The sequence below is a fragment of the Artemia sp. Qi Xiang Cuo genome, chromosome 2 (genome assembly GCF_049724085.1).
Source record: "Artemia sp. Qi Xiang Cuo chromosome 2, ASM4972408v1, whole genome shotgun sequence".
Classification (NCBI taxonomy): Eukaryota; Metazoa; Arthropoda; class Branchiopoda; order Anostraca; family Artemiidae; genus Artemia; species Artemia sp. Qi Xiang Cuo.
The window spans coordinates 18,556,710-18,582,964 of NC_142795.1; the positions used below are offsets into that span (position 1 = coordinate 18,556,710).

Consider the following 26,255-nt stretch of genomic DNA (forward strand, 5'->3'; position numbering starts at 1 on the left):
AGTGTTACTACAAGCATTATTCTTCTAATAGTAAAAATCACGACTAACATATCTATATCATTATTGTATTTTATTTCAAAAATACTAAATGTATTTTTTTGTTTTAAGTATTTCATGTCATTTTAAGACATGTAAAAAAAGTTTAAAAAAATTTCTATGTTAAAAAAACTATAAAAATAAAAATAAAAGTAAAAAAAGATAAAAAAATTAAACTAAAAAGTATTAAAATGGGGGGTAGAGTTGGGGGGAGTGGCATTGGGGCCTTTGTAGGTTGGGTCATTGATGACTAAGGGATGTCATATCATTGCCTAAACTATATATGACTTTTTGTAGTAGCTCCAATAGTGCACCGACTATGGGCATTGTCAAATCCATAACCCCCTTTCTACTAGATTTCTTTTCATCGAACTTTTGTTTAAAACGGAGTACGAAACGTATTTTTGATTTTATAAGAAGAATTTGTAGTAACTCCAATCGTATAGCCTACCCCTATGGGCGTCGCAAAATCCAAAACCCCCTCATTACTTGATTTCTTCTCATCGAACTTTTTGTGTAAAACAAGCACCTAAAATCAAACTACAATGACGACCGTATCCCCCTAAAAATAATTAACTAATTTAATGAATTTTCTAAGAGAATATATTTTTAAAAGCACTGATAACTAAAAACAAAACCAGTGTCAAGAGTCTGAAGAACCACACCCGCCCTAAAAGCAATTAACTAATTTAAAAACCTTACGCCCATCGAAAGTGCATTCCGTCTAAAACAATTGACTAATTTGAAAAAAAATCCAAAAAACCTTACACCTATCAAAGGACCCTGCTTTAACAGGCAAGGGGCTACTCACTCTCTTTGAAAAGGTGTAGAGCGCCGTTAGTATTAATTCTATATGGCGCCATTATTATTAATTCTGTATGTAATTTAGGACCGAAGAACTACACCCTGTCTAAAAGATATCAAAAACCATTCGCTGTCTAAATAATACGGTATCCGAAACCGCGCCCTGTCTAAGAGCTATCAAAAGAGCATTGCTATGATGCGGTTTAGTGATTCCTATAGCAGCCATAGAAATATAACTAACTTAGGACTGAAGAACCACGCCCAGTCTAAAAGCTATCTAAAACCACACCCTGTCTAAAAGCTCTTGAATAAAAGAATCATACCCGTCTGAAAGCTATCAAAAGTCCATGGACCTTAAATAGGCAAGGGGCTACTCAGTCTGATAGAGCTCGTTGGCCTTAAAAGTTCCTTAGAAAAGGCGCCAAGGAACGTAAAGTAAGCAAAATATAACTTAACAATCTACTGTAATTTCTGCTCCTTTTAAGTTTGGCTTGATTATTTATTGTCGTTTCTATTCGTTTTGGGTTTTGTTTATCTATTGACATTCATTGATGTTCGTTTTACGTTTTAATTACTTTTTGATTTTATTCTGTTGATCTTATGTTTAATGTGGATTTCTACTTTTCTTTAAAAGACTCGTATTGTGCAGAATTGTTTCAATATTTATTTCTGTTTCATTTTAATTGATACAGATTTTCATTGGTTCCTCTTGTTTCTTTATTGATATCAGTGGTCCTAGTAGTAGTCATCATAGTAGTAGTCTTAGAAATAACACTCGTAGTCGTAGTAGGATTGATCGTAGTAACAGTAATCATAGTAGTTGTCGTAGTAATAGTAGTCAAAATAGTAGATCAGGTGGGCAGCTTTACGTACTTAGGTAGTATCAAACAGTTCGTGGTAACGAACTATAAGTAAGGAGTGACCCCGCTCAATAGGAACTGAAACTCTAAAAAACGGAATACCAATAGATATATCAGAAGAATCGACTTTTATACTTATTTCAAATTTATAAATTTCATTAAGTTTAATCTACCCATCAAAGGTTACGAGCCTGAGAAAATTTTCGCCATTTTCAAAAAAGGGGGAAACAACCCCTAAAGCTCAAGTGATCTCAATGAACCATCAGATTCAGTGTATCAGAGAACCCTATAGTATAGGTTTCAAGCTCCTATACGCAAAAATGTGGAATTTTGTATTTTTTGCCAAAAGAAAGATCACGGATGCGTGTTTATTTGTTTTTTTGCTATTTGCTATTTGCTATTGGATACATTTTCGGTTGGGGGGACAAATTTTCTGCTGGGGGTTTTTCCACGGGGGAATATTTCCCATGGGGAGGGAAGTTCCCAGGGAGTGGAATTGTCAGGGGAAGTTATACACTGGGGGAATTTGCCAGAATTCTTATACAAAATTCTTTTTATATGTCATCCTTTCTCTTTTCTGTCTCAATTTTACGCAGAGAGTGGTTGAGAGTAATTGTCCGGGGTAAGTTTTCACCGGGATTGAATTGTCTAGAGGATATTTCCGTGGAGAGAGGGTTTCTGCTTCGAGATTGGGCCAGATTTCCTGGCATTGTTTAAGAAACGATGAGCGAGGTGTTGAGGAGGGGGCAACCCCCTTTATATAGTACTTAATAATTTCTGTTCGTTTTAAGTTTAAATGTTGCTCCTTACTTTCAATTGAAAAAAAAACTTGTTTTTTTTTTTATTTAGTTAGTAGTAAAAACGATGGGTGCAGTGACGATGTCAAAATTAGAATAGCTAAGGCCCAGGGCGTTTTTTCACAATTAAAAAAAGTTTATAAGAATAGGAAGATAAGTCTGCAAACCAAAATTTGAATATTAGAAGCTACAGTGATGACAATGGTTAATCATGGCTTTGAAGCGTGGGCACTTTGAACAACAGGGGAAGATTTGCTAGTTGTTTCCCAGAGAAATTGTCTATGGATTGTTTTGATTGTCCGACTGACTGACCGTATCTCAAACAGTGAGTTATACACGAAATGTGGTTCAATCCCACTTTCTAGGGCTATAATGAGAAAAAGGTTGAGATGGCTAGGACATGCTCTAGGGATATAGGATAACAGAATACCAAAGATCATTCTTGTCAGCCAACCGGCTAGGGCGAAACGAAAACCAGGTTGTCCCCATATGGGGTGGGAGGATGTCGGAAGAAGAGATTTAGGGGAAATGGGAACATCTTAGGAGGAGGTAAAGCGGGAGGCTTTGAATAGATTGGGATGGAGGAGGAGCGTGAGTGGCTTCGTTGGCCTTAGACAGTTTGGTGCTGCTGTGAGTTGTTAGTTGTAGTAGCAGTAGTAGTCGTAGCATCAGTAGTGGTAGTAGTAGTAGTCATAGTGGTATTAGTCCTAATAGTAGTAGTAGTCTTAGTGGTTGTAGTCTAAGTAGCAGTATCAGCAGTAGTAGTAGTAGTAGCATGCATATTGTGTCTAAATTTAACTCAAATCTCTTCCTCAACATTCCATTAATGTTTCGCTTTAAAACCCTTAGCCTTTTTCGAGACCCAGAATCAAACATCCCTCCATTTCCGAATAACAAAACCCATGCGTAAATGATTGTTCACTTGTAAAACTTGGAGCCCTTGTCCCAAGGGCTTTAGTAGGGCAAGTCATCCCCGGATGGATAGTTATTCGACCTTTCAACTATTTAAACAATACGACTATCTCAGAATTTTGATCCGATTTCTTTGGGGGGAGGGCAGCAATAAGGATCGTGGGAGGAGAGCTGGTTGCCCAAAAATCACTTCTGACTCTAGCAGGAGCACTGGAAATTTGAATTTCCAATCGAATGAGCCACCTTCACAATTTCTATGACAACTCCTCTCGAAAAGAAGTAAAAAAAAAAACATAACAGTGTGCAGAAACTCAGGATAGCTCCAGCCCACAGATGACCAGAATAACGCACACATTCAGTTCGTATGATTTAATAATCCCTCCCAATCCATTCTTAATTTTAAAGTAAAGCCTTCATTCGAAATTATTACAAAAAAACAACGGCTTTCATTTTTTGACAAAATATTAAATTTTACCTAGAATTTAATCGCAATTCAGCACTTTACTTCTTAACTAGAAACACTGAAAAAAAGGCAAATGTTCCTACAATTAACTTATCATGAGACAATGTTAATCGAAATTCGAAAAAAAACTTTAACTTAAAAAATAGTTTTTCAAGAAAAAAATTTTACGTGAAAAGAAAAAAGCCAAATTGATCTTAAAACCAGCCATAATGAAGTCAAATAATAAGTCAAACTTGAAAAAACAGAAATTACTATAAACTAATAAATAGAATATCAGACGAACAGAAATTAAAGGAATATTCAGGTCAAGCAGAAAAATAGCAGGAATTACCACAAATAGAAGTGGAGCTCCAGATAATTTACTATGAAGGATAAGAGAATGAAGGATAATAGGGCTGAAAGACATCGTTGAAACAGTATTTTTTTTAAAAGCAAAGATCTTCATCCCTAAGAGTTTGAATTTTGATCAGTACTTACAGTTTGTTTTGCCCTATCGGCAACCTCAGCAGCCTCTCTTCGCCTCTGCTCAAAAGCTTTTTGCATTGCCATAAAACGACTTCGTCTCATTTGGATTCTCTTTGCTAAATACCCCACAGCAGCATATTCTGAAACAGGAAAAACTTATTACACAGTCATTTTTAAAAGACTTTAAAGTTATTAAATAAAAAAAACAAGTTTTTTAACTGAAAGTAAGGAGCGACATTAAAACATAAAACGAACAGAAATTATTCCGTATATGAAAGGGGCTCTCCCCTCCTCAACGCCTCGCTTTTTATGCTAAAGCTTTTTATTTTTAAAAAAAAAATAGTTTTGTGAAAGTCAAAATTTTGAGTAAAGAGCGCGGCGGTGATGAGGGGACAGCTCCTGTAATATACGGAATAAGTTCTGTTCGTTTTAAGTTTTAACGTCGTTCCTTACTTTCAGTAAAAAAAATACTTGTTTTTTTTTGTTTAATTTTTGAACATTTTTGAATTAATGCAGGTTTTGATTTTGGCTCACCGTACATGAATACTTAAAGCAAAATTTACATATTAATTTTACTTTTATTTGGTTAAATGGCTTTCTCGAAACTTGTTTATTTTTATTTACGAACCTTTTTATTAGTAATAAATACACGTAACTTCTATATTCATACATTTTTAATACGTATATTAGGGGGTTCTCCCCCCAGTCAATACCTTGCTCTTTAAGCTAAAGTTCGAATTTTGTTCCAATTCTTTAAAAATGACTCCTTAATCACAAAGGCCGTTAATTAGAATAAATAGCTCTTAAGAAAGTACTAAAAATCTTTGGCTTAAAGAGCTAGGCATTGACTAGGGGGTGAAGCCAATCATATACGTAATATTTTCTCTTCGTTTTAAGTTTTGATGTTGCTCCTTACTTTCAGTTGAAAAACCTGTTTTTTTCTATTTAATTTTTGATCTTTTTCTTTAATAATGATGGGAAATCCGGCACCCCCTTCAAAGCAATGTCCCTTCCCCCATGAAAACTTCCTTCATGGAAATATCCTCCCATATAACCCCCGCCCCCCCCCCCACCTACCAGAAAAATTCCCCCTGAAAACGTCTGTATAATTCCCATTGGGTAAAGTTCATAACTTTCAACCCTCCCCCCGGGAACTTCGGGGGATTAAGTCATCCATATTTTCGACCATGCTGAACAAAATGGCTATCTCAAAATTTTGATCGGGTGACTTTGGGTGGATCGGGTGAAACTCTTTGATTATGCTAAGATATCACAAAGAAAGAAACGATTAGTCTGGGAACCACTTATTCTAGATGGCGATTATGTCACTTAGTAACATTCAAAAGAGCAGCTTAGAAACCGTGCCCTAAGGCGAAAGAATTGGTGAGATAATAACAGAATCCGCTTTAGGAGCCATTCTAACATTTCAAGAACTTAGTTTTATCCAGATTTTTCTGGTCAGCAGTTAGATCTGTGGATGGGATAACATGCCTGATTAAAGCCTCGAGAAAGTGCGTATTGAAATGGCCGCAAAGGTGAAGGCAAATCAACACCCTTTCTTGTCTCGTTGAGGCTTCTTTTATTTATTTATATTCTTTTTAATTGTTGGTTGATTCACAATATGTACTCAGGTTTACTAGTTAGGAAACTTTTAGGGGAAGGGAAATACGAGTATATATTTAAAAATCTATGAGGGGGATTTTTTTCGATTTTTCAATTAAAAAAGATTATTCCCAAAATCTAGGAGGTACAATCCATTTGATTGAATAACGAAGTAAAACCACTATTATAAATCAAACAGTTCGTGGTAAAGAACTGTAAGTAAGGAGCGACCCGGCTCAATAGTAACCGAAAATCCAAAAACGAAATTTTGACCAATAGAATCATATTTTAATGCTGATTTCAAATATATAAGTTTCATCAAGTTTAATCTTACCCATCAAAAGTTAAGAGCCTGAAAATGTTTGCCTTATTTTTGAAAAAAGAGGAAAACACCCCCTAAAAGTCATAGAAGGTAAAAATCACACCATCAGATTCGGCGAATCAGAGAGCCCTACTTTAGAGGTTTCAAGCTCATATCTGCAAACATGTGAAATTTTGTAGTTTTTGCCAGAAGAAAGATCCCGGATGTTTAGGTTTTTTTTCTTCCCAGGGGAAATCGTATCGACCCAGTAGTCCTAAGATATCACGAGAGGGCTCATTCGAACGGAAATTAAAAGTACTAGTGCCCTTTTAACTGACCAAAAAATTGGAGGGCAATTAGGGCCCCTCCCACGGTCATTTTTTCAAAGTTACCTGATCAAAATTTTGAGATAGCCATTTTGTTCAGCATAGTCAAAAGATCTAACAACTATGTCTATGAGGATGAATTAATCTCCCACAGCCCCAAGCAAAATTCCCATGACAGCCCTATCCCTTTTCCTGTGACAGCCCTCTGACGTCATGTGACCCATCCCTTTGTTTTTCTGTGACAGCCCTGGCAAGATTCCGAGCGTGTGCCCTATTTCTAGAAGAAATTCCCAGGTGTTTCAGTTACCTGGAATGTGGTCGGGATAATACACAAGTTCATTTAACAGGGTAAGCTCTTAACCCCACAAACCTGCACACCGCGGTCAGCAGTTCTATTAAATGGAACACACTTGGCAAACACTACATGACACACCCCTCTGGACTCAAATGACGTTATACGACTTACCCCGTTTCAAACAGACATATATGTACTTTGAGACTGGAACCCATGGGGGATTTCCCACTTGTAACGTAATGACAGCTCACACCTTACGTAATTATTGTCCGTCACTGTCACGTAATATTTTTTTTTTCGTCCGAAACCCCCAAAGTGTTTTTTTCATTAACTTACAAGTGGCACGCACTTTATGTAAGATCAGCGCATCTTACACATGGACGGCGCATCCATCACTGCCAGATAATACCATTTTGACATTTTTCGCCCAAAAGCCCCCAAAACATTTTCTTTTTCGGCGTTTCATATTTCGCTCGAAACACCTTTCATATTTTTTTTCCTTTGCTATAGTTTTTGACCCAGCTAGGACTTGAAAGGTCATTCCCCTTCAATGGTATTGTGCCTTAACTGGAATGACTAAACTGTTATTCACATTATTTTGTATCTTGAACCATATTCTAAAATTAACCTATTGCATGACAGCTAATATTCCCCATTTTTTTGCACGCATTAGAAAGATGCGTTATTCACCCAATTGGATACACTCCAGGTGGCTTTTGCTTTCAAGATAATAATAACGATACAGCGAAAATGTATCGTTTCTTTACGTGGGTTTTTAGATTTCACACTATCGTGACAATACGCCAGCGCCCCCTCTCGCTCTCGCATGCAATACAGGAGGACTAACGTTGTTTTTAAATGCAATTTAAAACATATTGAGAGCTGCTAAGGAAAATATCTGTTTTCTTGAGTACCTGTTAGATTTTCACGTCTTCCATTGGAAAAATTTCTTAATGTCTCCACCCTAACTTTTAAGCTGTAGTTCACCCCCCCCTCCAATGAGATTACATGACTCCCCCTCCTCAACCTTGACAACATGTCATCTCCACCAGATGTTTTCATGCATTTCATATTAAAAATCATGCCTTTAAATCCCGTGATTCAAGTTTTATTTTCAACCCAAACCAATCATGATGCCCCACAAAATACTCCACACCGCCATGGCTTTTCACTCATGTGACACTAGCACCCCCTCCCCAACCAACCCCCTGGGTGACCTGATATTAATGATACATTTAAACCATATTAAGAGATTTCTTTGAAGGGCTTTTAAAGAAATGCACCGTTTCATTGAGTATTGTTAGATTTCACTCCCCCTCAAGCGAAAAATTCACTTAAGACCTACCTTCTTATCTTTAAGCTCTAGAGTATACTAGTCAATGACAATGCATACCACCTTTGTATATTATGGATGATATTAAACACCCCTATGACATCGGTACGTCTTCCCCAAGACATCTTTCAGGCATTTGCTAAGAAAAATTATGCTTTTAAATCCTGTGATTCAAGTTTTCGCAACCCTAGCCTATCATGATGCCCCACAAAACACTCCACACCGCCAAGGCATCACCCCCGTCCATCACCATATGGCAACAAAGCCCACCACCGGGGGAGCTGATATTAGTGGTATATCTAAACCATATTGAGAGGTATTATTGAAAGACTTTTAACAAAAATATCCATTTCTTCGAGTGGGATGTTAGATTTCACATTATCAGTATAGGAATCTATAGTATAGGTATCAGTCAGGAATCATGCCAATATAGAGGAAATATTATAACCTCTAGAATCCCGGGTGGGGTGCCAGGGGGTGAGAATCTTGCTAGCTGAGGGCTAGGAACAGGGATGCTGTGACGTTAGAGGGTTGCCGTAGAAATTCTATTATAATTTCCCTATTATTACTACCTTTAAATTATCTCGAGCAAGACCATTTTCTTAACCTCCTTTATCGCCTAGCCGAAGTCCAGATTCCGTCCCCCAGAATGAGTAGACACTGAGCAAACTCCCCCGTAGTGTGCGGGATGAGTGGGAGCAAGAATTTCTCGAAATAGAATTTTCGCGCCTTTGCGTGTTTTGATATTTTTGCTGAAAAGATGTGCCCTGGGTTGCGTAAGGACTGAGACAAATCGCTTGGTGGACTGGACCCTCCCTTGGAGGTGGTCAACGAGCAGGCCGGTACCCTAGTGGAGGGAGGCAGAATAACAATAAACATACACTTGAAAATTACTGCTTTGCGCAACGGAAAAAAATTATAAATAAAACAGTGAAAAAGGGCAATGTTGAGCTGGTGACGGAACAAATAGATTCCCCTCACAGATGCACCCCTACCCTGAAGTCCTCTCCCCTCATCTTTCCTTAGATTACTCATGGTATTGTTTATATTTTATCCTTTTATAAGTTACAATAATGTCTAAAAATTGCATCTATTATCAAGGCACCCCCTGAAAATGATTGCTAGGTGGAGAGTAGAACCTATTGTTAGGATATTGTGAAATCTAACATCCCACTCGAATAAATGGATATTTTTGTTAAAAGTCTTTCAATAATACCTCTTAATATGGTTTAAATATACCACTAATATCTGCTCGCCCAGGGGGTGGGGTCTGGTGCCATATGGTCATAGACGGGTTGATGCCATGGCGGTGTGGAGTTTCTGGTGGGGCATCATGATAGGCTAGGGTTGCAGAAACTTGAATCAAGGGATTTAAAAGCATAACTTTTATTAGAAAATGCCTGTAAGATGTCTCGGGGGAGATGTAGGGATTTCGTGGGGGTGTTTAATATCATCCATAATTTACCAAGGTGGTATGCATTGTCATTTTATTTATTGTCATTTGTCATTTATTGACTAGTATTCTCTAGAGCTTAAAGATAAGGTGGGAGGTGTTAAATGAATTTTCGGCTAGAGGGGGAGTGAAATCTAACAATACTCAATGAAACGGTGCTTTTCTTTAAAAGCCCTTCAAAGAAATCTCTTAATATAGTTCAAATGTATCACTAATATCAGGTCACCCAGGGGGTTGGGTGGGGGGAAGTGGGGGTGCTTGCGTCACATGAATGAAATGCCATGGCGGTTTGGAGTATTTTGTGGGGCATCCTGATTGATTTGGGTTGCAAAAAAACTTGAATCACGGGATTTAAAGACATAATTTTAATGGGAAATTTTTGAAAATGTCTTGGTGGAGATGATGTGTTGTCAGGGCTGGGGGGTGGGGGGAGATTCATGTAATGTCATTGTGGGGGATCTTAAATAGCATCTAAAAACAACCTTTTCCCTCCGGTATTGCATGCTAGAGGGGGGGGAGGGAGGTATTATTTCACGATAGTGTGAAATCTAATATCCCACGTAAAGAAACGATACATTTTCGTTTTATCGTTATGAATATCTTGACAGCAAATGTCTCCTGGAGTATATCAAATTGGGAGAGTAGCGCATCATTCTAACGAGTTCCAAGAAATGGGGAATCTTAGCTATCATGCAATAGTTTAATTTTAGAATATAAAATTCCAGATACAAAAAAGTGTATTCCAGATACAAAAAAGTGTGAATAACAGCTTTGTTATTCCAGTTAAGGCACAATGCCATTGGAGGGGAATGGCCTTTCGAGTCTTGGCGGGGTGAAGAAGCATAGAAAAAGAAAAAAAAATATGAAAGGTGTTTCGAGCAAAAAAATGAAACGAAGAAAAAGAAAATGTCTTGGGGCTTTTGGGTGAAAAATGTCAAAATGGTATTATCTTGCAGTGATGGATGCGGCATTAAGTTAATGAAAAAAACACTTTGGGGGTTTCGGGCGAAAAAAAAGTATTACGTGACAGTGATGCACAATAATTACGTAAGGTGTGAGCTGTCATTACGTTACAAGTGGGGACCCCCATGGTTTCCTGTCGCAAAGCTACATATATGTTCGTTTGAAACGGGGTAAGTTATGTGACGTCATTTGAGTCCAGAGGGGTGTGTCATGGAGTCTTACCAAGTTTGTTCCCTTTGATAGAAATGGTGATTGCGTTGTGCAGGTGCGTGGGGTTAAGAGCTCCCCATGTTAAATGAACTTGAGTATGTTCCCGACCACATTCCAGGTAATTGAAACACCTGGGAATTTCACCTAGAAATAGGGCACGCGCTTTGAATCTTGCCAGGGCTGTCACAAAAAAACAAAGGGGTGTGTCACACGACGTCAGAGGGCTGTAATAGGAAAAGGGATAGGGCTGTCATGGAAATTTCGCCAGGGGTGGGAGTTTTGCCAAGGCTGTCACAGAAATCAGTGAGGATATGTCATAACGTCAGATGGCTGTCACAGGAAAAGGGATAGGGGTATTGTGACGTCAGAGGGCTGTCATAGGAGAAGGGATAGAGCTGTCATAGAATGTATTATGGCCCTACTACTACTAAGCCTGGTCATCATATCACCCCCTATATTCCCTGAAGAAAGGGCCTTAGGTTACCCAATTTACCCATTGTTCACATATAGTATTTGGTATTGGTAAATATACGGATTTTTTTTTTTGGGGGGGGGGGTATTTTCTGAGAGGGTGTTTACCACGGGTGTAACTTTTCGTCGGGAGAAAAGCCATCAGGGGAGCTTTCCGGGGGAAATTTTACAGGAGGGAAGGCAAGGAAAGGGAATTCCTAGAATGATTTGAAAAACAGTGAGAAATTAAATAAAACAAGTTTTTTTAAAACATCAAAATCATATGATCCCCTGTATTCCCTGTGGAAAGGGCTTTAGGTTACGGAATTTGCCCTTTGTTCACACATACTATTTAATATTGGTAAATATACGGATTTTTTTTTTTTGGGGGGGGGAGTATTTTCTGCGGAGGTCTTTTCCACGGGTGTAACTATTCGTGGGGATAAAAAGCTCTGGGGTCAAACCATTTAATTCAGGTAGACTTCCATATAGTTTGCCTATATTTACATTTTAACTACAGCTCCCCACCCGTCCATAATATATACTTGCGTAATGTAATTCAGCGAAGAGGGTACATAAATATTAATATTATTTATTAATGTCGTATTGTTGGGGGTTTTAATGAATATATTAGAATCTGCTACTTTCCCCTTAAGTGGATTGTTTACAGTGACTTCTCGAAGTTAGTCCAATCCAACTATTTGTATAAAATAAGCTTTAAAACTTACAGGCAGTTCTTTTACATTATATACAGACTTGAAAAAATAATATATGTAATTATATAAATATTATAAAATGATAATTTTATGTAAAAAAAAAATTACTGCTTTTAAAGCTGGATCTGTTTTTCGGACTGTTATTTAAAGCTTCTGAAGCTCAGAGCTTTTTCCAACTGAATGAAAAGATGAGTGTGGAGAGTAAACACTTGAATTGTGTAAACACTTCTTTAACCCTTTAAAAAATCCTTTTGTTTTTTTCTACTCGTTTCACTCTTAAGAATGTATTGATTGTCTTTTAGTTGTCTCTCTGAGTGGTCTTTCTGACAAATTACATTGGAACGCAACCTTTAGAACACGTTACCAAGCCATGCCATCCGTTGAATCAGTTGAGATACAGCCAACCAGTTTTTATTTCTTAAAAAGCTTATAAAAAAATACTTTTTCGCATGCTGATCAATGGTCTGCGTAGCACAAGTACCTATCTCCTGATCCTCTGCCTTCGACCGGGATTACAGTGCGCGGTTTGGAGAAAATCATCCGACATTTCTCTTTTTCCCATATTTCTCCAGGTATTCATTTGAAGCTTTGTCTGCTCTGACGAGCTTACTGAGTCACACCGCTGACCTTGGTTCCGAACCAAATAGTCAGCAACACCAGGACTCGAACCCCTGCACTTACGGACATGGGATTGCAACTCCAGCGTGCTAACCACTTAGCCTTCCGGGGTTCCTGAGTCCCTGGGTTCGTCTGAGTAGACTCACTTAGTGATATTTTCACAGAAAAACAATAATAGCAGGTTTCACTTTGAGAACATGTTACCAAGCGCTGCCGTCAATTTGTCTTTAACGGCGCTGCTATCTAGTAATCTATTGGAGTCTATTTTCCTTGGGAGCTGACAACAATTTGTCACAGGTTTTACTTCTATGGATTTTGAACAAACTGCAAAACAAACTGTGGGTGTTTCTGAGTATACTTTCTGTGCAATATGTTCTGAGACAAGCTAAAGGGACATGTTTTACTTTGAGAACATGCTGCCAAGCGCAGGCGTCTATTTAACGAGCTGGCGACGAACTGGATCACAGATTTTTTTTTCTAAGGATTTTGAATAAATTGTAGTACATACTAAAACTAATTAGTTTTTGTGTTTTTAGTTATTGAATATCTTTTTATGTTAAAAGATGGTTAGAAGATAGAGCCACCAACAGGAGGACTTTTGTCTTTAATGTGGGTCTTGAGTTTTTTATATAATGCAGTTGCGCTCTATCCTCTTTAGTGAAGTAATAAGTATCTGAATCTGAAATCTCTGTGCTTCTACTAGTTCCTGGGTTTATCTGAGTAAACTGTCTGAGTAATACCTTCACAAAACTCAACCAATAAGTATTCCTTAAGAACATGCTACCAAGTGCTTTATTTACTTATTGAGCTGGCAGATACATATCCCAGGCTTTATTTCTGATATGGAGCATTTTGTAAAGCAAGCTATGAGCTTCTAAGACTTTCTGGGTTAACTGAGTTTCTAGCTTCTGAGTAAACTTTCTGGGTAATATGTTCAAATACAAACTTTATCAACAAACAGGTATTACTTTAGGAACATGTTAACAAGTCCTACCGCCTATTAATTGAGCTGGCAGCCAATTGACTTACGGCTCATCTCTACTCTGGATATATTTTGAATGTTGAATTAAAATAGCAAAAAAGCTAAATTTGATTCCCTTTTGATTCCAATTAATGAATAAAACTTCTTCCACAAAATCATTTTTTCAAAGAAAAGTAAAGAGCTCCATTAGACCAAAAATGAGCAAAAATGAAACCCAAAACGAACAGAAATTGCAATAAATAACCGAGTCAAACTAAAACGAGCAGAAATTAACATGAGTTGGGCTCAAAACCCTTGTGCCTTCCCAAGGCCAGAACATAATTTGCACTTTACAGAAAAAATTTAAATGTTTTTACTTTTATACCTTTAATAAATCAAATAATATTAGCATTTTGATTACTAAATATCAGTATATGTATATTAGACTGACAATGCACATTCATTTGTATCTTGTTCAGTAAAGTGTAAATTATGTTCTGGGCTTGGGAAGGCACAGGGGTTTTGAGCCCAACTCATGTTAATTTCTGCTTGCTTTGAGTTTGACTTGGTTATTTATTGTAATTTCTGTTCGTTTTGGGGTTCATTTTTGCTCATTTTTGGTTTAATGGAGTTCTTTACTTTTCTTTGAAAAACTTATTTTGTGGGAAAAGTTTTTTTAAAATTAATTTCTGTTCGTTATATATTGACAAAGTCTTTTCACGGAAAAAGAAAATATCTTTAAATATTTTAGTTTTTTTAAGATTTTATAGTTTGGCCTGCTATGTGTATGCTGGAGAAAAATTTTCAGCAATTTTTAACAGCATGTACCCTTCTAAAAATCTGGACACAAATATTTGTGTTTGATTTAGTTTCATACCTCCTCTAGTTGACCTGAAATGGAAAACTTGATACCATTCGCAAAAAAATGTGTTTACTATCTTTGATAGCTTCGATACACTTAAGCAATTTTGATTTGGTTAAATTTTAAGAGCAATAGTAACCCCGAAAGTTTGAACATGATACCCTTAGTCGTTCTTGGGATATTGCTGAGTTACCTTATTGGGAATTAGCATTAACACAGTGCATTTTGATTTGATCTTAAGGCAATATTTAGTTTTTAAACATAATGGGCAAATTGGAGAATGGGCGTGGGAGGGGGATTACTTGCCCTCCAATCACTTTTGACTGTTAAAACGGGCATCAGCCCTTTCTATTTTCAATCGAAGGAGCCCTTTTCAAAGTTCCTACGACAACTCCATATATACGAAGTGCCCTGTTCTAAAAAGAAAGAAAGAAATATATATATATATATATATATATATATATATATATATATATATATATATATATATATATATATATATATATATATATATAATTACTATTATATAAATTACTATATATAAATTACTATATATAAATTACTATATAAATGTCGAGCCTTCCAATCACTTTCGACTATTAAAAAGGGCACTAGGCCTTTCGATTTCCAATCAAATGAGCCCTTTTTAAGTTTCTACGTCAAAGCTTTCTATAAACACCTTATATGTCCCCATGGCATAAATTACAACCCTTGCCCTCAAGGATGTAAGGAAGGTTGCCATGCTAAAGAACCTGATTTCCAGAACTTTAAACTATGTCAAATAAAACGACTACCTCATAATGTTGATTGGATGTTTTTGGCAAAATGGTTGGTATGATAGGGGCGTTAGTTGCTCTCTAATCACTTTCAACTATTCACAAAGGCACTAGCCCTTTCAATTTCCAATCAAATGAGCCCTTTTGAAGTTTCCACGACAATGCTTTCAATAAAAACCTTATATGCCCCCAGGGTATAATTTGCAATCCTTGCCCTGAGGGATAGGGGGTGGGGGATTTGTCATCCTCAAAGACCTTATTTACAGAACAAAATGGCCATCTGAAATTTTTTATTGGATGTGTTTGGGGGAATCGTTGGCGTGAGAGGGGGGTTAGTTACCCTCCAATCACTTTCAACTATTAAAAAGGGTAATATCCCTCTCAATTTCTAATTGAAGGAGCCCCTTTTGAAGTTTTTACGACAACGCTATCTGTAAAAACCCTATAAAAAAGGCACTAGTCTTTTCAATGTCCAATCAAATGAGCCCTTTTGCAGTTTCTATTACAACGCTTTCAATAGAAACCTTATATGCTCCCAGGGCATAACTTACAACCTTTGCCTTGGGGGCTCTGGGGGGCTATTCTTCCTCAAATATATAATTCCCAGAACTTTCAAATACGTTCAACAAAATGGCTATCTCTAAACTTTTATTGAATGTGTTTGGGGAAATGGTGGGCGTAAGAGGCGGGTTAATTACTCTCCACTTACTTTCGACTTTTAAAAAGGGCACTAGCTCTTAAAATTTCCAATCAAATGAGCCCTTTTTGAAATTTCTAAAACAACTTTCTATATAAACCTTATATGCCCCCAGGGCATAACTTACAACCCTTGCACTGAGGGCTTCGAGGAAGTTATCATACTAAAAGACCTAATTTCCAGAACTTTCAACTACGTTGAACAAAATGGATATCTCAAAATTTTGATTGGATATGTTTGGGGAAATGGTGGGCATGAGGGGGGGGGTTAGTTGACCTTCAGTCACTTTCGACTATTAAACAGGACACTAGCCCTTTCAATTTCCAACTGAATTAGCCCTTTTTGAAGTTTCTACAACATCGCTTTCAATAAAAACCCCATATGCCCCCAGGGCATAACTTACAACCCTTGCACTGAGGGGTGTGGGGGGGGGGTTGTCATCCTCAAAGACCTAATTTCGAGAGTTTAAAACTAAGTTGAATAAAATGGCTATCTCAAAATTTCGATTGGGTGTGGTTGGGGAAAAGAGGGGCGTGGGAGGGGGGTTGGTTGCCCTCCAATCACTTTTGACTATTAAAAAAGGGCACTAGTCCTTTGAATTTCCAATCGAATGAGCCTTCTTTAAAGTTTTTACGACGACGCCTTCTATAAAACCTTATATGCAACCAGGGCATAACTTATAACCCTTTCCCTGAAGGCTGTGGGAGAGTTTCTTCCTCAAAAACACAATTTCTATTTGGAAATCAACTACGCTGAACAAAATGGCTATCTCAAAAGCTTGATTCGATGTGTTTCGGGAAATGGTGGGCGTGGAAGGCTTGTTAGTTGCCTTCCAATCTCTTTCGACTATTAAAAAGGGCACAAGCCACTCCAATTTCCAATTGAATGATTTCTTTTCGAAGTTTCTACGACAACTGAAAAGCACGCAGGATGAAATGAGCACAAAGTTGTCAAGACACATCAGTTTTTTGGATCCTAGAGTTAATTTTTTCTACACAGAATTTTTTCACCATGGCCAATAGCCAAATCTTGGTCTACTAAGAAATGAATCTGACATTGGTTTTCCAAACATAAAATTCCTTTTGTGACATATTTTTATTTGTAGTTTGGATTTTGCGAATTTTTTACATTTTACCTAAGAAAAAGCTCCTAGCGTCGAAGCTAAACATTTAAGGAATCAAATAACCAGCTTACTATCTAAAATCGAACTATCATGTGAATAGAGTTATTAATTACTAGAAGCCCAACCTGTTATACAACAGCCACAAAAAAGAAAAAAACAAACATAGAATATACAAATTTGGCAGGATTTATCTTTATATTCCCTCTTTGGGAATATCTTAATATACCCATCGATGGATGTGGGATAGTCCCTCTTTGAGAATATGGGATATCCCCACCAAGCCTCAGCATTTAAATACAAAATGGATTTGGATTTGAATGGGTTTAAATCATAGGCAGTGCATAAGCGCTGCCTAAAAAAGAACGATGTGGGCACGATGTATTATTTATATAAATATAAGGAGTTGTTGTGGAAAATTCAAAAGGGAAATAGAAAGTTCTAGTGCTCTTTTCAATAGTCTAAAGTGATTGGAGGGCAACCGCCCCACCCCACGCCCATCATTTCCCCAAACACATCCAATCAAAATTTTGAGATAACCATTTTGTTCAGCGTAGTAGAAAAGCCCAGTAATTATGTTTTTGTAGATGACAACCCTCCCACAGCCCTCAGGACAATGGTTTTAAGTTAAGCCCCGGGGGCATAAAAGGTTTTTACGGAAAGGGTGGTCGTATATTCTTTGAAGCGGGCTCATTAGATTGCCTACTCAAGACCAGAACATAATTTGCACATCACTAAAACAAAATACATTTTTTGACTTTAATAAATAAGAAATTATTAAAATTCTAAGGAGTAAATAGTAGTATATGTATATTAAACTGAACATCCCCGGTAATTTGTTTTTTTTTTCAGTTAAGTGCAAATTACGTTCTGTTGAGAAGGCATGAGGCATGTCAGCCCTACTCATATGCTAAGCTTATAAGCTATACTATAAATCGCTAAACTTATCTCATATGCTGAACTTATAAAATTGACGTCCATAGGGCGTCGATTTGACGCCCTATGGGCCAGCAATGGCTCTGCCCTTTTCAAGGAGTTTCAAGCTCTTTTTTAAAATTCTCAAAACTGTTTCTGCAACACACTTTTATTATTAAGATAAACCTAATTAATAATTATCATTCCTGAGTCATCTTCAAATGAAGAAGTTTTCTCACTTGACAATCTTCTTACAAACCGTGTTTCGGTTACTAAGGACTGTAGTTTGTTCTTTCCTGGGCTCAAGCTACTGCTGCAACCATGCTTGCAATGTTATATAACAATAAATTGTTAATTTATAAGAAAATATTACTAATAAAACCGACTTTTTGTTAATACTATTCATGACAATCCAGTAATTTCACCATTCAACTCCTCAAAGGTCGATATCTAGCCCTGAAAGGACCAGTTACAGACTAAACACATTTGCATGGTGATGCAGAACACCATCGCGGGAGGATCCTCTATAGGAGGACAACTGTGGTAAGGCGTAAGATCCGGATCTATGGACAACGGCCTCTGTAAAGGGCTGCCTCGACCTTTTGGGGTACCTGCAAGACTGGGGACCTTGCGGTCAACTCTATTCCCACTTGAGGTGTGGTGCCCCTCGAGGAAATTATAGCCTAGTTAACGACAAAGTATTCGCACGGGTTTCTGACTAATGCAATTTTTCTGGGCTTGGCATGTTTTGATGGGCGTCTTCGGGCTGAAAAACCTCTTCCTAGCTAATTTATCTATTATGGGTTGCCTCCCCATAGTAGCATAATATTTGTACGCATGAATATATAATGAGTCGGAGGTAATAGGTTTGAGACTGTCTGTGCAGGATTTCGACTCTTGTTGATAGAAGAGCATCATCAAGTGCTGAAAACCATGTTGTGACCAAGATGGGCCCAGGAGTGCACAAAGCCTCCATTCGGGAGGTCCCAGACACTTCTTGCTGTCCGGTTCTAAGCCGGCTTAAGCACTTCGGTGTAGACTTGAGAAGATATATGATCCCCGTCCTGCACTGGTATCCGGAATCATTGCTTTTCCTGAGGCGAAAATAATTTCAATGATTTAAAGAGCAAGAAAATTAGAACTTGGAATGTTACGACATTAAAAAATGACTATCGTATCGACATTTTGACTGACGAATTCAGATGATTCGAACTTGATTTATTAGGAATTTCAGAAACTCATATTCCAGGGGTAGGAAGCATGAAATTAGATGATATAGAATTTGTTTACTCAGGCAGAAAGGATGGGGTACATAGATAGGGAGTAGGGCTCATGATGAAAAAGGAAGCTGCTAAGTCTTTTTTAGGCGGGGAAGGTATTAATAATAGAATACTAATTGCTCATTTTATGATTAAAAAGTTTAGGGTATCAGTTATAGTAGTATATGCCCCTGTAGAACCGACTGACGGAGTTACTAGTGACTCAGATGAATTTTACTTACAGATACAGGAGCAAAAAGACAGGTTCCCAGGTAGAAATAAGATGTTATTACTGGGAGATTTTAATGCCCAGGTTGTTAGAAATAGGGATAGATGGTATCCTAGCCTAGGTAAATTTGGTGTAGGAAAAGAAAACAGTAATGGATACAGACTTTTGCAATTTTGTAGGTATAACAATCTAGTTATAACCAATGCGGTGTTTGGTCATAAAATGGCTCATAAGTTAACATGATATTCACGTGATGGTAAGACAGCAAACCTTATTGAATATGTTATAGTAAACCGAAGACTGACAGGATCAATACAAGATACTAGGGTATATAGGAGTGCTGTTATTGATGTTAAAAGTAAAAATCACCATCTAGTAGTGTCAAAGGTTAATTTAAAGCTGAAATACCGGAAGGGTAACTACCTCCCGGGAAGTTATTATGTTGGTAGACTCCAGGATGAGAATTTGCGAGAAACTTTCCAAGAACAGTTGAATACTAAACTTCAGAGTTTAAAATTTGATAATGTGGAAGATGGTTGGAGTAATTTTAGAAAAATAATTTGTGAAGTTGCTGAAGCTGTCTTAGAGTATAAGGCTAGAACTGGAACTAATAATAATAGTGGAAAGGATTTATGTTTTATATAAAGGAGAAAGGACTTGTACAAGAATTATCTGAGCGATAAACGCAAGAAAACAAAACAAATGTAAAAAAAGTGGAGAAAGCATTAGAATATGAACTAAGGAGGTGTGAAGTGGAGGCCATGGATAAAATTACCGAGGATCTGGAAGATGCAGCTAGACGGCATAATAGTAAAATATTGTCGTGGCACGTTAACAATATTGAGAGGGAGTAGTCAATCCGGACTTAGCTCAGTTAAAGATAGGAATGTGGTCGCAATTAGCGATAAGGAAAAAACTAAAGAGAGATGGGCCGAACATTTTGAGAATTTGCTTAACCGAGATAGAGTTGCAGGAAAAAATATAGAGGAAAATGAAGAAGTCTTTGATACCTTGGATGTGAAGGAAGATTTTTTTTTGCAAGGAGGAATTAGAAACAGTACTAAAAGGATAATATATTTAGATTAAAGAATAATATAAGGCTCCAGGTGCTGATAGGGTGGTAAATGAGTTTCTTAAATATGGTGGCTCTGAGGTTAGAAATAATATACTGAAGATTATGAATATGATTTTTGTACCTACCGATTTTAGAAAAAACCGTAATTAAAGTAGTTTACAAGAAAGGTGATAAAAGTGAGTGTGGTAATTATCGAGGCATTAGTCAGGTCTTTGTAGGTAGCAAAGTACTTAGCAATGTGATACTTCTTAGAGTGAGAGATGCCGTAGACAAAGTTTTAAGAGAAGAGCAGTGCGGTTTTAAAAAAGGTAGAGGATGTGTCGACCAAATTTTCACTCTTAGGCTAATAATTGAGAAGTGCCTGACTTTTCAAACACCGTTGGTCCTCAGTTTTATAGATCATGAGCAAGCGTTCGATTCTGTTGATAGAAGAGCTTTAGTAAAGGTTTTATCCTTGTATGGTATACCAGACAAATACATTAAAGTGATCAGTGCTATGTAAGAGAATAACACTGCTGCGGTTAAGGTAGGAAATGAGGTTAGCACCTGGTTTTGTATTAAATCAGGAGTTAAGCAGGGTTGTGTTCTATCCCCTTTATATGGATTATTTTGATGGACTTTGTTTTAACGAGCACAGGAAAGGCAATGGCAGACCACGGAATCAAATGGGGAGGAAAAAGTCTCCTGGACTTGGATTATGCTGATGATTTAAGCATCCTAGATGAAAGTGTGAGCAAAATGAATGAAGTTTTAGAGGTTTTGCGAGTTCAGGGTGCTAGAATTTGTTTGATAATTAATGTTAGAAAGACTAAGTCACTAAGGCTAGGAATAAGTGAAGATGAAAAGGTGACGTTGGGTAATGAAAAGATTGATCAGGTGGGCAGCTTCACTTCCCTTGGTAGTATTATTAGTAAAGATGGTGGGAGCAGTGAAGATGTTAAAAATAGAATAGCCAAGGCTCAGGTGTTTTTCACAGTTAAAAAAAGTCTGGAAGAATAGGAAGATAAGTCTGCAAATCAAGATTAGAATATTAGAAGCTACAGTGATGACAGTGGTCAAATATGGCTATGAAGCATGGACGCTCCGAAAAGCGGATGAAGATTTGCTAGATGTTCTCCAGAGAAATTGCTTAAGGATTGTTCTGGCTACCCGGCTGACTGACCGTATTTCAAACAATAGGATATACGAAAAATTTGGTTCAATACCGCTCTCTAGGACTATAATGAAAGAAAGGTTGAGGTGGCTAGGGCAAGTTGCGCGGATGAAGGATGACAGATTGCCGAAGATTGTTCTTTTCGGCCAACCATTCAGGGCTAAACGGAAAGCAGGTCGTCCCCGCCTGGGGTGGGAGGACGTCATAAAGAAAGATTTAATGGAAATGGGAACTTCATCGGCGGGTGTAAAAAGGGAGGATTTGAATAGATTGGGGTGTAGGAGGAAGCGTGCGTAGCTGTGTTGGCCTCAGGTGGCTTGGTGCTGTGGTGAGTGGTTAGTAGTAGTAGTAGTAGTAGTAGTAGTAGTAGTAGTATATTTTGTATTTGGTTTGCCTGCTTTTGATTTTTTCTAAACAGAGGCAGCGCAATAGCGCTGCCTAGGTAAAGAGCGATGTGGGCACAATGTATTATTTGTTTAGACCAGGCCACTTCGTATCGACGGAGTCGTCGTAGAAACTTCAAAATGGGCTTATTCGATTGGAAATTGAAGGGGCTAGTGCCCTTTTTAATAGTCAAAAGTGATCGGAGCACAACTAACCCCCCTCCCACGCCCACCACTTCCCCAAACACATCCAATCAAAATTTTTGAGATAGCCATTTTGCTCAACGTATTTGAAAGGTACAGAAATTGTGTATTTGAGGACGGTGACCCCTTACAGCCCTCAGGGCAAGGGTTGTAAGTTAAGCCCTGGGTGCATATAAGGTATGTATAGAAAGGGTGATCGTATAAACTTTGGAGGGGGGCCCATTGGAATGGTAATCAGAAGTTCTAGTGCCCTTTTAAGGATTCAGAGTGATCAGAGGGTGGACACCCCCCCCAAACACCTCATATTTTCCCGAAGCAAATTTGATAGTAGTTTTAAGATTGCAATTCGTTGTCTTAGAAACTTCAGAAAGAGGTCTTTCGATTGGAAATTGAAAGGGCTAGTGCCCTTTTTAATAGTCAAAAGTAATTGGAGGGCAACCACCCCCCCCCTCCCACACCCTCCGTTTCTCCAAACAAATCCAACGAAAATTTTTATATAGCCAAATCCAATGAGAATTTTTAGATTTTGCTCAACATAATTGAAAGGTCCGGAAAGACATCCCCCCAGAGCCCTCAGGGCAAGGGTTGTAAGTTATGCCCTAGGGGCATATAAGGTAGAGATAAAAAGGATGATAGTATAAACTTCGGAGGGGGCTAATTGGATTACTAATCAGAAGTTCTAATGCCCTTTTTTTAGATTAAGAGTGATCGAAGGGTGGATAACCCCCCCCCCCCCAAACACACATCTCATATTTTCCCGAAATGCATGTGATACAAGTTTTGAGATGGCCATTTGTTGTCTTAGAAAATTCAAAAAGAGCTCATTTGATTGGACATTAAATAAAAGTTCAAATAGTGATAAAAAAAATTTAATAGACAGTGATGATAACAGACAGTGACAGTGGTTTTTTAATAGACAGTGATGATGACGGTCACTGATGACAGTGACCGTCATCAGTCAAGTTTTACTACTGATGACGGTCACTGCATATGTGATCGAAATATCTAGTATTTTTGTGAGTTTCTATCACTGTTATCATCATCACTGTCTATTAAAAGGATTTTATCCCTATTTGAACTTTTATTTATCGTCATGGAAAGGCAGTGTGGTCTCCGAAATTATCTACGTCATATTGATTGGACAATGAAAGGGCTAGTGCTCTTTTTAATAGTCAAAAGCGATTGAAGGGCAGCTAACCTCCCTCCCACGTCACCATTTCCCCAAACACATCCAATCAAAGTTTTGAGATGTTCATTTTGTTCAATGTAGTTAAAGGGTCCGGAAACTGTGTCTTTGAGGATGACAACCCCCTCTTACAGCCCTCAGGGCAAGAGTTGTAAGCTAAGCCCTGGGGACATATAAGGTATATATAGAAAGGGTGATAGTAAAAACTCCGAAATGGGCTCATTTCATCGGGAATCAAATGTTCTAGTGCCCTTTTTAAGATTCAGAGTTATCGGAAGGTGGATACCCCTCCCACACCTCGTATTTTCCCCGAAATGCATCTGATAGAAATTTTGAGATGGCCATTTGTTGTCGCAGAAAATTCGAAAAAAAAGCTAATTCGACTGGAAATTGAAAGGGCTAGTGCTCTTTATAATAGTCGAAAGTGATTGGGGGGAATCTAACCCCCTCCCTCGCCCACCATTTGCCCAAACCTATTCAATCAAAATTTTGAGATAGCCATTTTCTTCAATGTAGTTGAAAGGTCCGAAATTGTGTCTTTAAGGATGACATCCCCCCACAGCTCTCTGGGCAAGGGTTTTAAGTTATGCCCTGGAGGCATATAATTTATATATAGAACGGATGATCGTATAATTTTTGGAGGGGGCTCTTTGGATTGGTAATCAGAACTTCTAGTGCATTTTTTAAGATACAGAGTGATCGGAGGGTAAATATCCCCCTACACCTCGTATTTTCCCGAAATATATCTGATGGATATTTAAAGATTGTCATTTGTGGTGGTAGACACTTTGGAAACAGCTCATTCGATTGGAAACTAAAAGGGTCATAGCCCTTTTTAATAGTCAAAAATGGGCAACAATGGAGGGCAACAAACGGCCCTCCCACGCTCATCATTTCCCCAAACACAACTAATCAAAAATTTTAAATAGCAATTTTGTTCAACGTTATTGAAAGGTCCGGAAATTATTTATTTGAGGATGACACCCCCGCCCCCCCACAACCCTCAGGGCAAAGGTTATAAATTATGCCCTTGGGAAATATAAGGTACATATAGAAAGGGTGATCGCACAAACTTGGAAGGAGCTTCATTGGGCTGTTAATCAGAAGTTCTAGTGCCCTTTTTGAGATTCAGAGTGATCGGAGGGTAAATACCCTCCCCCACACCTCACTTTTTCCCGAAATATATCTTATAGAAATTTTGAAATGGTCATTTGTTCTCGTAGAAAACTTCAAAACAGCTCATTCGATTGGAAGGGACCATTGCCTTTTTTTTATATTTGAAAGAGATTGGAGAGAAAGAAACCCCCCTCCCATGCCCACCACTTCCCCAAGCACATCCAATCAAAATTTTTAAATGGCCATTTTGTTCATCGTAATTGAAAGGTCCGGAAATTGTGTCTTTGAGGACGACAACACTACTCCCCCAGCCCTCAGGGAAAGGGTCTTAAGATATGCCCTGGGGCCATATGAGGTGCATATTTATGGAAAAGGTGATCGTACAAACTTCGGAGGGGGCTCAATGGATCGGTAGTCAGAAGTTCTAGTACCCTTTGTAACATTCAGAGTGACTAGAGGGTTCAAACTGTCTAATAGAAATTTTGAGATGGCCATTTGTTGTCATAGAAACTTTGAAAAATGCTTATTCGACTGAAAATTGAAAGGACTAGAGCCCCTTTATTAGTCAAAAGTGATTGAAGGGCAACAAGCCCCCCACGCCCTTCAATTCCCAAAACATATCTAATCAAAATTTGAGATAGCCGTTTTGCTTAGCGTAGTTGAAAGTTCTGGTAATTATGTCTTTCACAACCCATATACCTTCTCAAGAACTAATTGTGTCTCAAGACATAATTTGCACTTTACTGAAAATAAAATACATTTCAAGTGATTTCACTTTGTACTTACTTGTTTAGAATGTTTTTACTACATATATGAGAGGGGAAGTCCTCTCCCTTGTACTTTATTCCCAGTGCGAGTGTCTGGTGGCCTTTATAAGAGTAACAAGAGATCGGAGGGCAAGCAGCCCTTCTCTCAAGCCCATTCATTTGCCAAACGCACCCAGTCAAAATTTTGAGACAGCCAGTTTGTTCAGCTTAGTAGAACGGTCCAGCAACTATGTTTTTAGGAATATTAGGCATGTTAACCCCTCCCCCCTCCCACAATTACGCAATTATCCCATTATACTTAAAACTAAATTTTGCTTTAAAATAAATTAAAAGGCATTGTGTTTATGTTTGCCAATAAGACATCTCAGCCATATATCGAGAATGACTGCGGGGGTTAAGTTGAAACTTTTGGGGATACTACTATTACTGCTTTTGCTCTTACAATTTAAATGAATAAAAAGAGTTTAAGTTTATCCAGGTTGTCAAAGACCATAAATATAATCTTTTGGGAATGATATTAACTTTTATTTTCCAGCTCAACTTCAGAAGCTATAAAATCAAATTAAAAATTATGCTGCTTGTGTCAGGATTAAAAATTGTTGAAAAGTTTCTCCAACATACAAATTGTAGCCCTTACTATGGATTCTTATAAAAAAAGAAATTTTTTCCATTAAGCCAAGAATGAGCAAAAATTAAGTCGAATAATCTTCCAAGCGTAAAAATACCACAAATCACTGTCAATAAATAAATGAAATTCAAAATGAACTTAAATTACAATAAATAGCCGAGTCAAACCTAAACAAGCAAAAATTAACATGAGAAGGGCTGACAATACCCAAGCCTTCTCAAGACAAGAACACAATTTGCGCTTTACTGAAAACAAAATAAGTTTGAAATGTTTTCACCTTTCTTATTTTTAAATAAAAATTATCAAAACCTTAAGGAACA

The 26,255-nt window shown here is 37.7% G+C and overlaps 1 protein-coding gene across 1 annotated transcript in view; it reads right to left on the reverse strand.

Moving 5' to 3' along the window:
* The window catches only part of Rdl (Resistant to dieldrin), a 469,434-nt gene that overhangs the window by 28,057 nt on the left and 415,122 nt on the right, over positions 1 to 26,255 (reverse strand). The window contains exon 7 of the mRNA XM_089099501.1: positions 4,350 to 4,477. Coding sequence (XP_088955627.1) covers positions 4,350 to 4,477 — 128 coding nt within the window. The remainder of the gene's footprint in view (positions 1 to 4,349; positions 4,478 to 26,255) is intronic.